The sequence below is a fragment of the Anolis carolinensis genome, unplaced genomic scaffold (genome assembly GCF_035594765.1).
Source record: "Anolis carolinensis isolate JA03-04 unplaced genomic scaffold, rAnoCar3.1.pri scaffold_9, whole genome shotgun sequence".
NCBI lineage: Eukaryota > Metazoa > Chordata > Lepidosauria > Squamata > Dactyloidae > Anolis > Anolis carolinensis.
The window spans coordinates 22,874,284-22,889,754 of NW_026943820.1; the positions used below are offsets into that span (position 1 = coordinate 22,874,284).

Consider the following 15,471-nt stretch of genomic DNA (forward strand, 5'->3'; position numbering starts at 1 on the left):
TTCACCAGGGCCATTCTCATAGCACAATGAGTGGTGTTGTTGGAGACAGATCAGATGGAGCAGGTACCTGAGGTTTTCTTTCCCTAACCTTCTCTCTTTCTCTCCTTGAGTCTTAGTTAGTTTTTTTTTTTAAAGGATGAATGAACTAAAAACCAGATGGTAGCCTTGTCTTGCTTGACCTGCTTGATGTCTTTGCAGGGACAAGCTGTTGCTCAGCTCTGCTCAACAATCCCCAATGTTACTGTCTTTGGAACAGCTTCCTCCTTCAAACATGAAGCAATCAAAGATTCTGTAGCCCATCTCTTTGACCGAAATGCAGATTATGTCCAGGAAGTTAAAAAGTAAGAGATTTTATCATAGTATATTTATTGTATCTTGACCTATGACTTGTTTTATTGTTGATTGATTGTTTTATTGTTATGTTTTTATATTGTTTGTGACCTGGGCTTGGCCCCATGTAAGCAGCCCCGAGTCCCTTCGGGGAGATGGGACGGGGTATAAAAATAAAATTATTATTATTATTATTATTATTATTATTATTATTATTATTATTATTATTATTATCTTTGTTTATTTCTTTGGTGATTCTAAAAACAAACAGTAATAACATCCGTGTATGTTATTTGCAGGGTATGATTTGTCTTCCCTTTTGATGTCAGTTTATTATATACTTATAGGTGGTGTGAGTATATAATCTCTGATTGACGATGTTTACAGACAGGTCCATGCACAAAGATGTTCAATTCCTCAGCTGGGTGGTGCCATTCTAGATGTACCAGCACACTGTTTCAGCCATTCCCAGCACATGTTTGGAGAAGTAAATAGACCTTATGACAAAGAGAAAGAACTCCTCTTGCCCTAGTTTGAATAGATATTCAGGTATAGCCTGAGGGCCCATCCAGACAGACCCAAAATGTGGGTCCTGTCTGGGTTTTTACTGGGGGCACCCAAACGACACCTCCGGTAAAAACAAATTGATTTGGAATAACCTCAGTTATTCCGAAATATTTCAATACTCCATTAGATCTGGGCCTCCTCCTGGAGCCCAAACATCTGGGATGGCACCCAACTCCTCCCACCCAATCCCAAAATAACCACTAAAAATAAAGTTAAACTACCTAGCCACCATTACATCACTCCTTGTGCCCTCCTGGCTTGAGGAAATGACATGCCAGGAGATGGGGGGATTTTTCTCCTCCGCCCCTCCCCATCTCCTAGCATGTTATTTTCTCACACCAAGAGGGCACAAGCAGGAACATCTAAGTTTAACTTTTTTTGCCCTGAGAAAGCCACAAGGACAAACCTGATTGGATGTCCAGTTGAGGTCCTTAACTTGCATTTTGACAGGTGCTGATTCCATTTTTCATCCCCTTTAATCTTGCTCAGTGGGTGCATCGTCTATGAAATATATATTCCTCTTTTGTCTGTGACCCAAGCAATTGCTCAGGAGTGTGAACTGATCATAGATTCTTTTCATGAGGTTCCCTTGTAAAAGCATGATGACTCACCCTTCCTTTCAGAAATTATTTAAAGCCAAAGAACATATTCTATCTCTGACAGCATCCTCTAAAAACCTAATGTATTTTATCACTTTAGCTCTCATGAGTGGACCTGATGTTCATCTGAGGCTGGATCTACACTGCCCTATATCCCGGGATCTGATTCCAGATTATCTGCTTTGAACTGGATTATGTGAGTGTACATTTCCAGATAATCTGGGATAAGCAAATAATCTGGGATCAGATCCTGGGATATAGGGCAACGTAGATCCAGCTTTATATCCATCTACACTGCCATACAAAATCAAGATTATTTGCTTTGAAACTGAATTATATGGCAGCATAGACTCATATAATAATGTGGATTATCTGCTTTAATAATCTGGATTATATGGCAGTGTAGATCAAACCTTAGAAACCAAAGGTAGTGAAGGCTAGATATGGGGATAAGGTAAAGGTACACAATTAATTGCAACTCATTGCTTGGTTTTTGATAAACATTTTGAAATTGTGGCGCAATAAGTAATTCCACATCCTAGTTTAGCACTCTTGAACTTTTTTTAATCATAGAGAATAAGGACTTGTACAAAATACTAACTGGCTACTTACTATTCGTAACTAGGATGTTTATAGCCAGCTATTGTAAAGATTATAAATTCCCCACAATCTCAAACTTGCTACATAAACTCTGGGGTATAGCACTTATGGAAAAATTTGTAGCATAGATTACAAAAATCTAGAAATAATCAGGTAGCTAATTCCTGACTTTTTTTTGTTAACTACCAAAATTATATCAATGTTTGGCCTCCTTCAACTGTACACTGCAAATTCTGGAAGGATCTGTTTTGGGTATTCATCAAATATGTGGTTTTTGTATTATAATACCTTGGTTTCTACGTTTAATCTCTCAAAGATATTCCTGATTTATTCTCCATAAGATTAAAAGAAGTAGCAAAGATCCAACCAATTATTATTTTAATATTCCATATATTTGTTTCATGGGAGCCTCCGATGGCGAAGTGTGTTAAAGCGCTGAGCTGCTGAACTTGCAGACCGAAAGGTCCCAGGTTCAAATCCGGGGAGCAGAGTGAGCGCCCGCTGTTAGCTCCAGCTTCTGCCAACCTAGCCGATCGAAAACATGCAAATGTGAGTCGATCAATAGGTAGTGCTCTGGCGGGAAGGTAACGGTGTTCCATGCAGTCATGCTGGCCGCATGACCTTGGAGGTGTCTACGGACAACGCCAGCTCTTCGGCTTAGAAATGGAGATGAACACCAACCCCCAGAGTTGGACACGACTGAACTTAATGTCAGGGGAAACCTTTACCTTTACCTATATTTGTTTTATTCACCTTTGAATGAAGCTGGTTTCTGGAAAAGAAAGGGGGGAAGAGAAAGAAAAAGGAGAAAGATTAGCCGCCCCGAGTCCCCGTTGGGGAGATGGTGGCGGAGTATAAATAAAGTTGTTATTATTATTATTATTATTATTATTATTATTATTATTATTATTATTATTATTGATACTGTGTTGTGACTTTAATTGCTATTAGCCAATTTCCGACATTATCAATGCTCATGCAGACTAGAATGTGTTCGCCAAACCTTATGTCTTTCAATCTCCCTAGAGTACAATTATCCATTAGAAGTTCACAAATAGGTTTTCATAATTGTTTAATTAATGGACACCAAGAAGAAAATGTCTTTAAAAATTACTATGGTCAGCAGTGTGAGCAGGTTGTATAATTACAGTGCACAGTCAGATCTGACCTGAGGCTAGTATTTAAAAGGTTTTGCTACTATCAAGAGCTGTAATACCACATATCATTATTTGGCTGGATCTACACTGCCATATAATCCAGTTTCTGAATCCAGATTATCTGCTTTGAACCAGATTATATGAGTCAACACTGCCATATAATCTAGTTCAAAGCAGATAATCTGGATTCAGAAACTCGAATATCTGGCACTGTAGATGGAGTCTTTGAGGCTCAGGCTACCAACCTCATGTAGGGAGCTTAGTAGTAGCCTGGAACAAAAGAGTCTGGACTCCCAGTTCCCATGACTATCCAAGAAGCCAGAACTCCCATCTCTATTGCGAGTGTTATGGTTTACGTTATCCTCGGCTGTGCTTGGTTTAGGCTGGTATATTTAGGGCTTGGTTTAGGCCTCAGTACATTTTAATCAGCCCTCAGAAATAAGATGTACAGAAATAAGATGAGTACAGAACTACAGAGTTCCACTTCAAACCATATTCTGTTTCTGTTTATTTCTTTTTATTCCTGTGAGAATCATCCAGAGTCCATAAGGTTAATGATGGCAAGCCACTGCCAAAACTGTTTGTCTGCTTTTCAGAATCTCCCCAGATGGCGTAGACATTGTTCTGGATTGCCTTTGTGGAGAAAATACAGGCAAAGGTCTCAGTCTTCTCAAACCACTTGGGACTTACATTTTATATGGTAAGTAAAAGCCTCTCAATTTTCTATTTTCCTGGACTGGTAGTACTTTATATCTGGCATAATTATTCCATAGCCCTGGCCTGATGCTGATAGTTGAAAAACAGGGGGAGAAAAAGAGGCAGATGGTGATGGGAGAGTAGGAGAAAGTATCCAAGGCTAGATCTACACTGCCATATAATGCAATATAGAACTGTATTATAGGGTCAGTGTAGATCCATATGATGCAGTTTAACAGCATTAAACTTTATTATAAGTATTTATCCTGACCATATAATGCAGTTCAAAACTGCATTATATGATAGTGCAGATGCAGCCCAAGATACCAAAATGTGAATGCTCAAATATTGCTTGCTTCCCACTTCCCTTCCCAAACTTTCTTTCCCAAGGATTTCACATCTCCTGCTTTACAAAAGAGCTTTTGGGCAAGAAAACATCCTTACACCCTGCCAGGCAGCTAGGCAAGTATTTCGGCTTTCAGCCCAGTTCCCCTCACCCTATATATAGAAGATTATCTTGGCAGTAAAACAGCACACACACACGCCGTCATCACTGAAAAGACCCTTCAGAAGATAATTGGTTTTTGTAGACTGCAAGCCAAAGAGCTGACATGTTGTTGAAGAATCCAATCTTTCCTCTCTTGGGGACACTTTTGACTGGCCTTCTCTCTTTTGCTGATATTTACCATCTTGCCACCCAGCAGCTCCTGGGAACTGGCAAGAAAAAGCCTCTGAACAGACAGACTCTCCAGATGCCAGGGTCACCCCTCCATAGAGCTCTGCAAACACAATTCACATGCAGTGCCAGGCCGATTCTCGATGGACCCTTCAAGTTGGAAGAGACCTCAACGATCCTTTCGTCCAACTGCCAGTTCAGGAAATTAGTTGTAAGAGCAGCCTGATAGATGACCACCCAGCTTTGATTTAAAAACCTCTAGTGAAGGACGGCTGATGACAAATCTCCATGTCAAATGACTTATATCATCAAGGCATTCTTGAAACTGTTTACTGTAACTATATCTTCTGTGATTTCGACCTATTGCTTCAGTTTTGTTCACCATATCATGTGACGAGCATGGTTTCCCTTCGGAAATGTGAAGGTGGGAACCTATTGCTTCTTAATTTCATCTTCCTGAGCCTTAAACAATATTTTAAAATAAAATAAATTCTGTGTTATTTAACACACATCTCATTCTGCCCTTCCAAAAAAAAAAACTCCAACAACAAAGCAGAACAGATTAAAAAGAAAGCCTGTAAAATGATAAATCTCTGGAGATGAGGGGAAAAGTTCCTGCTTATAATTGATCTGAAAACATTGCTAGGAGCGCAATAAGGTATCCATACACGAAGAAGCAATATCAGATAGAATGAGGGACCTATCTTAAACCTTCTTTGCTAAGGTTTTGGGTGTCTGTAGCAAATAGCAGTGTTATCTTAAGAATGTGACTGATTATGGATATATTCTTGGACACAGGTGTTCATAATGAGCAGTTTTGACATTCATGGATTCCCTTTCTTTGCTCCCGTTTCTTCCAGGGTCATCAAACATGGTTACTGGGGAAACCAAAAGTTTCTTCAGCTTTGCAAAATCAGTAAGTGCAAAAACGTTTTGACTCTGCTAGATACAGCGTATCTGTACATGTCTTGCTGTTTGCCAGGCTCCCAGCTCTCTCTATGTCTGCCACATTCTCCTTTCCCTCTTTTCCCTTTTATTTTAGTACAATGGGGTTTTATCACAAACCATGCAACAATATAAACAGTACACAATAAGGTTTGTAAATGTGACTGCTCCCAGAATTTTCAGGATTCTAGGTGATTCTATGGACTTTATCACACAACCTTGCTGTGCTGAAATAGTCATGTTAGTGTAGATAATGCATGCATATTGAGTAGAGCACTTTTGTAATTTATCTAAAATGCAAGAAACATGTCTTCCTTATATTTCTTACTTTTTAAATTTATCAATTGCATGCTCTGCAAAAGTCCTCATTTGACAGAGGCAGCTCCAGTTAACTATCTCCTGTCCCACATTCTCAGCTTAGTTTCACCCTTTTTTCTCTTGATGTGCTAATTTCCCTCTTCACCATCAGTTTACTTAACAATTGAAGCAAACTGAATTTAAAGTGCAAAAGTAATTCACTCTCAATTAAATCATCAGCAAGGAGCAGAGATGAGGAATAGAGCCTTTCCTAAACTCAATTTTCCTAACCTCAATTTCTCTAAGCTCAGATTTCAAGGTCTCTCTGATTAAAACAGTAGCTTTGGATGTTCTGTCTCTTGTGTCTGTCTGGCCACACCCTTTTACCCACACTCAGGCACACATCTACACTGACCACTTATCTGGAAGGGTGAGCAAATCAGTTCTGTGGTAGCTAAATTATTCACAAAACTGATTTGGGTTAACATGGGCCAAGGCCATCTTAACATGACCTTCAGCTGTGTTAACCAAAATCAGTGGCTTGCTCTGAATTCTCCCCAAGACAGCACCACCCAGTATTTACACAGAGCAGTTTTCAGTATAGAATACATATCAAACATATATCAACAAGACTCCAACTAAAATTTGTTAGCAACACAGTATGTGTACATTCAGTCTCTCCAAAACGGTATGTGATAATATGCTGTGAAACTAAATATATCAGTATACAAATCAATTGACTCAAACCTGGCTTGGAGTCAAAACAAATAAAAGTCTCTGTAGTCTTGGAGCAGTTCTGTAGGACTCCTCAGATTGTAAATGCAGTCAATTAGCCATATCTTCAGTTTGTTGACAATAAATTCAGTTTTTCAGAGATGTTGCAGTCGTTTACAGTTCCCAGCCAGGAAGCCTGGTCAAATAGATGTTATTTTAGAGTGGCTGGCTGTGAGCCGAAGTAAGCCGTTTACTACTGGTTCCCAGGTTTACTCCAGTTTCAGTTAACCCTTCATCTGGTAAGCAGCAATGTTTTGAATATCTGTATTGTTGGCTTAGCTTCAAGTTTTCTTAAAAAGATAAAAGGAAAATGGTCTAATATAGTGCTCTTTATAAGATATCACATATGATTTATATAGACCTGGTGAAAATAGACATATCAACAAATGCTATATTTATCATAGTGTTTACTCCCAGGCATAATAGTCACAAATGCTTTGAACCTTTATGTTTCAGAATAGACAGCTGTGTTTAGTTATTCAACGCTCCCCATCAGCCCCAGGATAAGTGGTCAATACAGATCTGCCTCTAGTTTACATAATTCATGTTCATCTGGCATTTAAAATACATACACAAATAGTGTGATTCTGGAGGTAGGCATCTCATGCTTTGCCCTCTTGTTCACACCTATTCAAAGTCTGGATCAGTGCCAGAACAGGAGTGTTAAGGTTTCCATATGTTTCTTTGCACCAGCCCCCCAATGACACCAAGCATTTTCTGCTCTGGGATTTTCCTTTTATTCATTCCTTTCTAATTATGTGAGTTGTATGTCCTCTCATTACTGTTACCATTTTCAATGTTTTCCACCAATAAACCAAGGTGTTTTTTCTGTTAATTGTCCTTGTTCAGATTTTCATTGCTCTTTAGATTTTTGTTGTGTTATATGTGAAGTTAAGGTTTGTTTGTTTTTTAAAGCTGTTTTATGTAAGTTATCTTGTTTCTAATCCTGTTGCCATTTCTTTGCCTGTAGTGGTGGCAAGTAGAGAAAGTGAACCCTATCAAACTCTATGAAGAAAACAAAGTCATGGCTGGGTTTTCCCTCTTAAATCTGCTTTTTAAACAAAACCGAAGTGGGCTGATACATAATGTAATGGACAAACTCATAAAACTCTACAATGAGAAGAAGATCAAACCTCGAGTTGATTCACTCTGGGCACTTGAAGAGGTAAGATAGATAACTTGAGTTTTTCTTCTTCTTTTTCTTTGTCTTAATGAGTTTTTACAGAGCAACCCAGAATCCAACCTCATAATTACATGTAGAGTATGGGAATCATTTCGAGCAGAGGTTTGTTCATTTATTCATGCCTAGACCATAGGTCATTTGCATTCACACAAATAAATTCAGTAAGTAAAAAGGCAACAGTTTCACACCAGTCTGTCTGGAAGAAATCAATCAGTTTGAGACCCAGAGGTTCAATCTGATTGGTTGGGACTTGTGCGCCCTGGAAAGCACATGTGTGTGAAACGGCTCCTGGAAAGGAGGCAGACACTGGCAAGGGTGGGGAGAGGAGCACCCTCAACTGCAATCTCCCTGCCCAGTAAGTCGGGTAGGGCATTTTCATTTTCAAATGAAAGGAATGCAGATTCTATCTGAACATTAGAAAGAACTTTCTGACCACACGAGCTGTTTTAACAGTGGAACCCTCTGCTTTGAAGTGTGGTGGAAGCTCTTTTTTTGGAGGCTGCTTTGATTGTGCTTTTCCTGCCTGGCAGAAGGAAGTTGGCCCCTGTGATTCTATATAATAGACATCGGAAGGTATGTCATAATAGAAATTGGGGTGAGCATGTTTTCTGCTGCTCCAATTACAGCATGCAAATCAACTGATCCAAAGGCGATCCTTACTAAACAAAATAAAAAAAACCCTCTTGATAAGAAGAACTGCTAAATGGTGAAATAGATACCTTGGATTCTCTTTTGCTGGAGGTTTTTAAACAAATGTTAGATACTGGTGGATGCCTACCTATACTGAGAGTGAATTAGACCAAATCGCTCTTGGTGTCTCTCCAGAAATATTCCCAGTTTGTAATTCACCGTGCAGTTAAGGAATGTGTGCACTGGCAACAAGTCTTTTGTGGGAATTGATGCCAGGAAGCTTAGGATATATTCTTCTACTTGTTTCTCAAAGAATTTCCCACTTCAGTCTGTTTGAAATTTGTCACTTGCAGCCATGGAAAGCCCTGCCAGACTTAGATGGAACCGCCTCCACCAAAGTCTGCTTTCATTTACTGGGATCCGCAACTCATTATTGTTGATTGGCATTGACACTTGACACAGAATGTATTGACAGTGTCTTCATCTTTCTCAGTCTCTTGTAGACCATTTGCTCCACACGGAAATGCTAAGATTTGCCTACAACAATGAAGTCTTGTTGTTTTCTTTTCAGTCTGCATGTCGTCTTAGTAAAGTCATTTTATTCCTTTGCCAAAGTTTTCCTATAAACAACCACTCTCAAATGATACTGTTCAGACTGCAGCCTTCTGTTAGCTTTGATCGACTCTGAATGGGGTTTACTTGATTACAAGAAAGAATGTGGTTCACAGCTAGAGATGTCACTGATCTACCATTTCAACCTATTACTCGACTTTGAACATCCAACATTTACTTAATGGAGGGATCAGAACAGGTGGGATGTTAAATATTGTCAAAGCAAACAACAAAATTGAACGCTAGCACACCATGGTCTCATTTCCCTCCTGTGTAATCCTATTTGCATGACAAAGGAAATGTCATCTTGGAAATATTGGCAAAAACAAGAGAACAGGTTTCATTAGTTCAGCTGTGCACCCCTGGAAAAGAAATGTTCCACTATCAGACCTGTTTTTCTAATTTGAACAGTTTGCTTGAAGGTATGAATTTTATCATCATGAAACAACCAAGTTAATAGCCATCCTGTCATACCAATGGGGAGCAGGGCCATAGCCGGGGGGGGTGTTAAAATTTCAAATGTATCCGGTTTAAAAAAACCTGGTTTACTCATAAATTAGTTAACCAGTTAAAATCCATGAATAAAACAGATTTTGAGGGGGGGGGGTGAACCCTAACTCCTCCCCCCCCCCCCCCCGGCTTAATGAGAAGCTTCAGAGTTTGGAATTTACTCCACACAAAATTTGCACACAGTTATTTTATGCAGAAAATTCTGAAATTGGAAGTTTATTTTACAATAAATTTATATATGGTTGATTTGCTTGGAAACAGCATTTTTTTGGATAGGTAAAAAGGCATTTTCTATTCAGAAATTAATATTACATACTATTACATTGTCTGGGCAATGTAACCACATGTGAATACTGCACACAAGGAGTCCCTAACTGCAAATAGCATTTGAAAATTGTGCATTTTTGAGGACTTTCTTTCAGGAAAACTTCTAAAATTACTCATTACAACCTTCAGATGAAAAATTATATCTCTACAACACTGTTCTCCTTATTGTGTTTCTATTCAGAAGCAAAACACTTAAATTTTGGCAGACTGTTAATACAGAAAGTTTTTAAAGAAAAGGCTAGGGGTGCTATATTGTTTTAAACTGAACTGCTGTTAATTTTAAAAATCTTTTAAAGTGTATTTTATTCTTTTGAATGTATATATTGATATGTTTAATGTTGTGCTGGCTGAATTGCTGACCTAAAGGTTGGTGATTCGAATCCGCAAGATGGGGTGAGCTCCCATCGATCAGCCCTAGCTTCCCATGTGGGGATATGAGAGAAGCCTCCCAGCAGGATGGTAACACATCAGGGTGTCCCCTGGCCAATGTCTTTGTAGACGGCTGATTCTCTCACACCAGAAGCGACTTGCAATATGTTCTCAATTTGCTTCTGACATAATAAAAAAGTTATCGTGTTATTTTAAAATTATTATTCAGGTTTTTTTCCCCTAGGCATTTAAAATAAAGGTAGTGCTTTTAACTAGGCTGGTGGTAAATATCTGAATTATCTGACTCATCTAAAATTAGCATAATTATCAATATATTACACCAATTAGTATATTATAATTGATATATTTGTTAATGCATAATAATAAAAACTGGCTTGCCAAGTTAGAATTCTGGCAGCTAAATTCTGCACTAACTGAAGCATTCAAGAGAAACCCCAAATTTAACATATTATGTCAACCCAGATGTTAAAGATAGTCAGTCCAGTTTCATTTTGCTTGCTTACTTGTCTCTGGATGGATCTACACTGTAGTATTAATGCAGTTTTGACACCACTTTAAGTGCCATGGCTTCCTATTATGGAATCCTGGGATAGTTTGATGAGTCATGAGCACTCTTTGGCAGAGAAAACTGAAGACCTTGTGAAATTACAACTGCCAGAATTCCATAGCATTGTGCCATGGCAGTTAAAGTGGTGCCAAACTGCATTCACTCTACAGTGTACACATGCCATCTCTCTCTCTCTCTCTCTCTCTCTCTCTCTCTCTCTCTCTCTTTCTCTCTTTCTCTCTTGGATAAAATGAAAGATAGCTGGTGCCAGGGATATAAGTTGGACTTGATCAAGATTTGGTTTAAGTGTTTATGACCAGAAAACCAGCAAGTCCACTGAAAATGAAATGTTTCTATGCCTGTGGGTAAAATGAGAATTTCGACGCCATTGAGAAACTCTGCAGATGGTCATGATAATTGGTAATACAGTAATAGTATTATACTGAAATGGCATCTACCAAGTCTAAGTTCACCTATTGTAGAATTTTCTAGTGTTTGAACCCATTCAACCTTTCATTTGGAGCTTGTTCTTGGTTTTGCTGCCATGGCAACAAATAATTCAGAATAAGAGATGCTCCTCTGTATTAGAGAACAAGCAAGAAAAGGGTTTTTTTCCTGACTAGCAGCTAGAAGGAATAACTATAAGGACTGTGAGGCATTTGCTGTGATAGTATACGGGCACAAGGGAGCAAAACATCTGAGTTAAAATACTAAATCTGCATCCTTGTATTTTTAACTTCTACTGATACTATTCCCCTTGGCTAGCATCATATCCTTTTCTTACTTCTTTTTGGATCAATTCATGGTAGTGTTTCTTACCTCATAACCTCCAACTAACCTGTTTTACCAGTGGCACCCATCTTATTTTTTTTCTGGCTGGTTCTGGACTGCCCCAGTCCACCTACATTTTTGAATTAATGCAAATTGACACCACTTGAACTGCCATGACTCAATGCTATGGAATCATGGAGTTGTTGTTTTCAAAGGTTCAACAACTCCCGAGATTCATAAACTCTGTCCTAAAACATGATGAATCAACTCCATGTTTTAGCATCTGTGTTAGAAGACGTCTCCACGGTGCTGAAGTCGCTTCTCAAAAATGGTTTCAGCACTGTAGATAGCTCCTTCAAAACGTAAACCTAAGGAGTTGATTCTCCATTTTATTGACATGGGAAGGATTAAGGAAGGGTCATCATCTTGCCCTTCTAGTAGACCAGAGCCTCTCCTAACTTAGCATTCTTTTGTTGGTAATGTCCATCATCTTGACCCCACTCTGATGTCGTTTGGCCATGGGGGTCCCTGTTCTCTGTGAAATGTTGGTGTGTGTGACAATTTCTATAGGAAAATTCTTCAAGACCATGAAAGAAAAAGATGGATTCTTCTCACTAGCACAGTCCCAATTTTAACCAGAAATGGGGAGCAGAGCTGCTCGTGGTGTTGACTCATAGACGGCCAAATTGGAATAGTTGGGGAGCATGAAATTATCCACTAATTTTAATAGTATGAAGTAATATAATGGGCACCAAAGTGTAGCCCAGTTTTCTTTAGGAGAGGAAAGCAGGATGATGATGATGATGTTGATGCTGTATCTAGATAGCCACATATTCACAGTGCCTCTGGCTTAAATGAGTGTGTATAGCCTCTTTTATACTGCCACTGTGTGGCCAGCATGTACGTTGGCATGAAAAAGAGAATGTATGCATAGTGTGAAATACTAGGGGGGGAAACTAGGCATGGGCAAATTTTTCGGAATAGTCGTAACTCGGAATAAATTCATATGTATTCTGAGTTGCGAACTGTGTTCCGACTATGAACACTATGATAGTTTAAGCTATGAGGAGCAGCTTAAAGAGCTGGGCATGTTTAGCCTGCAGAAGAGAAGGCTGAGAGGAGACATGATGAGGGCCATGTATAAATAGGTGGGAGGAACTCATAGGGAGGAGGGAGCAAGCTTGTTCTCTGCAGAACAATGGCTTCAAATTACAAGAAAGGAGATTCCACCTGAACATTAGGAAGAACTTCCTAACTGTGAAAGCTGTTCAGCAGTGGGGCTCTCTGCCCCAGTGTGGTGGAGGTTCCTTCTTTGGAGGCTTTTAAACAGAGGCTGGATGGTCATCTGTGCAAGGAAACCGACGAAACCATTGATCATATCCTCAGCTGCTGTAAGAAAATCACACAGACTACAAGCAGAAGCACAACTATGTGGCCGAAATGATTCATTGGAACTTATGCCTCAAGTACCACCTCCCAGCAGCAAAGAACTGGTGGGATCACAAACCTGCAAAAGTATTGGAAAATGAGCACGCAAAGATACTGTGAGACTTCCAAATTCAGACTGACAAAGTTCTGGAACACCAGACATCACAGTTGTGGAAAACAAAAAGGTTTGGATCATTGATGTTGCCATCCCAGGTGACAGTCGCATTGATGAAAAACAACAGAAAAAACTCAGCCACTATCAGGACCTCAAGATTGAACTTCAAAGACTCTGGCAGAAACCAATGCAGGTGGTCCCGGTGGTGATGGGCACACTGGGTGCCGTGCCAAAAGATCTCAGCCGGCATTTGGAAACAATAGACATTGACAAAATTATGATCTGCCAACTGCAAAAGGCCACCTTACTAGGATCTGCACGCATCATCCGAAAATACATCACACAATCCTAGACACTTGGGAAGTGTTCGACTTGTGATTTTGTGAAACGAAATCCAGCATATCTATTTTGTTTGCTGTGTCATACAATATGATGATAACAACAACAACAACAACAACAACAACAACAACATCATCATCTAGTTTGGCAGGGACAGTCCCAGTTAATCAGAGCAGTCCATCTTAGAAGAGAAAGATGCAGGAGATATCTATGAGGAAAGTGACACATAGAAGTGGAAGAACCAGGAGTCATTCTATAACTTTGGAACTACAGAAACAATTTAAACCTCCCTTTTGTATCTTGCCCTTCCCAGCAGGCTCAAGCAAAAACAACCTGCTGTTATTTGGGTCATCTTGGCTGCTTTCTTCTCTGTTTTGGCCACATATGTCTCAGTTTTCACCTGTGAAATGTTGAATGCATGTACTTCTTGTGGAACGTTTCTCCCGTTGTTCCTTGCTGGGACTGTGGACAGATAAAATTGATAGGTTTGCAGCCCCAGAAAAACACATTATCCACCGACTGCATAGGGACCAGGGCTTTGTGTCAAAGAGCCTGAAACGTTTGTATCACAGATGTGGAGGACTTTCTCCATGAACTTCAAAAGTATGAGAGTGGCCAGCAGCCATGGCAGCATTGGGGAATAGCTATTAGGTGTGACCCTGCTCCCCTTCGCACATTCAATAAACACACAATAAAGTGCTGGTTGGGAGAATATGTCCCCTGGTTTGTGATGCTGGTTATGTAGGCTTCTGTGCCAACACAGTTGAACTTCTGGATGCAAAATACTCTACTTTTTGTAGATTTTCAGATTCGTCCTGTCAACTTGGACAAGAACTGAATCGGTTATCTGTGTTGCTCATGTTGCCAAAGTAACCTTGACGCTAAAAGCTTACGCTAGTAAGGACCATGTGACCTGTAACCATGGAGATCTTATCCCCGTAATTTGCAGTTGATGTGATTTAGCTGTTTGTTCCTTAGCACCACTGGGGCAAGGCAGACCAGAGAGGAAGAAAAATATCTCCCTACTCATATTCTTACCAGTGCTGGTTAAACTTGTCCATCAGAAATGTCCAACTGGTATTCTTAGCAAAGACTACCCTCACCCTGGACTTCCCACAGATATATATAAACCTTCCTTGCTGAGTTTCTCCATACCTCACAACCTCTTAGGATGCCTGCCATAGATGTGGGCGAAACGTCAGGAGAGAATACTTCTAGAACATGGCCATACAGCCCGGAATGCATACAACAACCCTGTGATCCCGGCCATGAAAGCCTTCGACAACATACAGTTAAATTATTTAGCTAGTGTGGACAATTCTAATATTTTGTTTTCTGTGGAGTCTGAATTTAGAATGCCTGCTTTAAACACAGTCCATCCCCAGTTTTTTCAACTAGCTGGTAATATTTGGTGTGTTCTACAATTTCAAGTATTTTTTAAATCCGCCATATGAAATATGCCCATATTTACTTGGATGTAATGCGCCATCGAATCTAATGCACACCTCAGTTTTCAAAACCCTAAAACCCAAAAGAAGTATTTACCATATTACGCAAATCTAATGTGCACCCTAATTTTGAGAAGGTAATTTAGAAGGTGAGCATTAGACTCAAGTAAATATGGTACTTGCATTCCAAGGGGAAGTGTGTATTGCATCACTATAAAGATGTTAAAGTAAGGATTTGTTACTTTGTAGGTGAAGGAAGCAATGCAAAGAATCCATGACAGAGGCAATATAGGAAAATTAATTCTGGATGTGGAGAAGACGCCTACTCCACTGGTAAGTAGAAATAAGTGAAAAAATCTGTCTAAAAAAATAAACATATATTCCAACATTGGCAGGAAACTAACCTGTTTCCCCGAAAATAAGACATCCCCAAAAAATAAGACCTAGTAGAGGTTTTGCTGAATTGATAAATATAAGGCCTCCCCCGAAAGTAAGACTTAGCAAAGCTTTTGTTTGGAAGCATGCCCGGC

The 15,471-nt window shown here is 39.5% G+C and overlaps 1 protein-coding gene across 1 annotated transcript in view; it reads left to right on the plus strand.

The window, feature by feature from the left end:
* vat1l (vesicle amine transport 1 like) overlaps positions 1-15,471 on the plus strand; it is a 36,415-nt gene that overhangs the window by 14,171 nt on the left and 6,773 nt on the right. Inside the window, exons 4-8 of the mRNA XM_062961574.1 lie at positions 199-341; positions 3,850-3,953; positions 5,486-5,541; positions 7,612-7,806; positions 15,191-15,274. Coding sequence (XP_062817644.1) covers positions 199-341; positions 3,850-3,953; positions 5,486-5,541; positions 7,612-7,806; positions 15,191-15,274 — 582 coding nt within the window. The remainder of the gene's footprint in view (positions 1-198; positions 342-3,849; positions 3,954-5,485; positions 5,542-7,611; positions 7,807-15,190; positions 15,275-15,471) is intronic.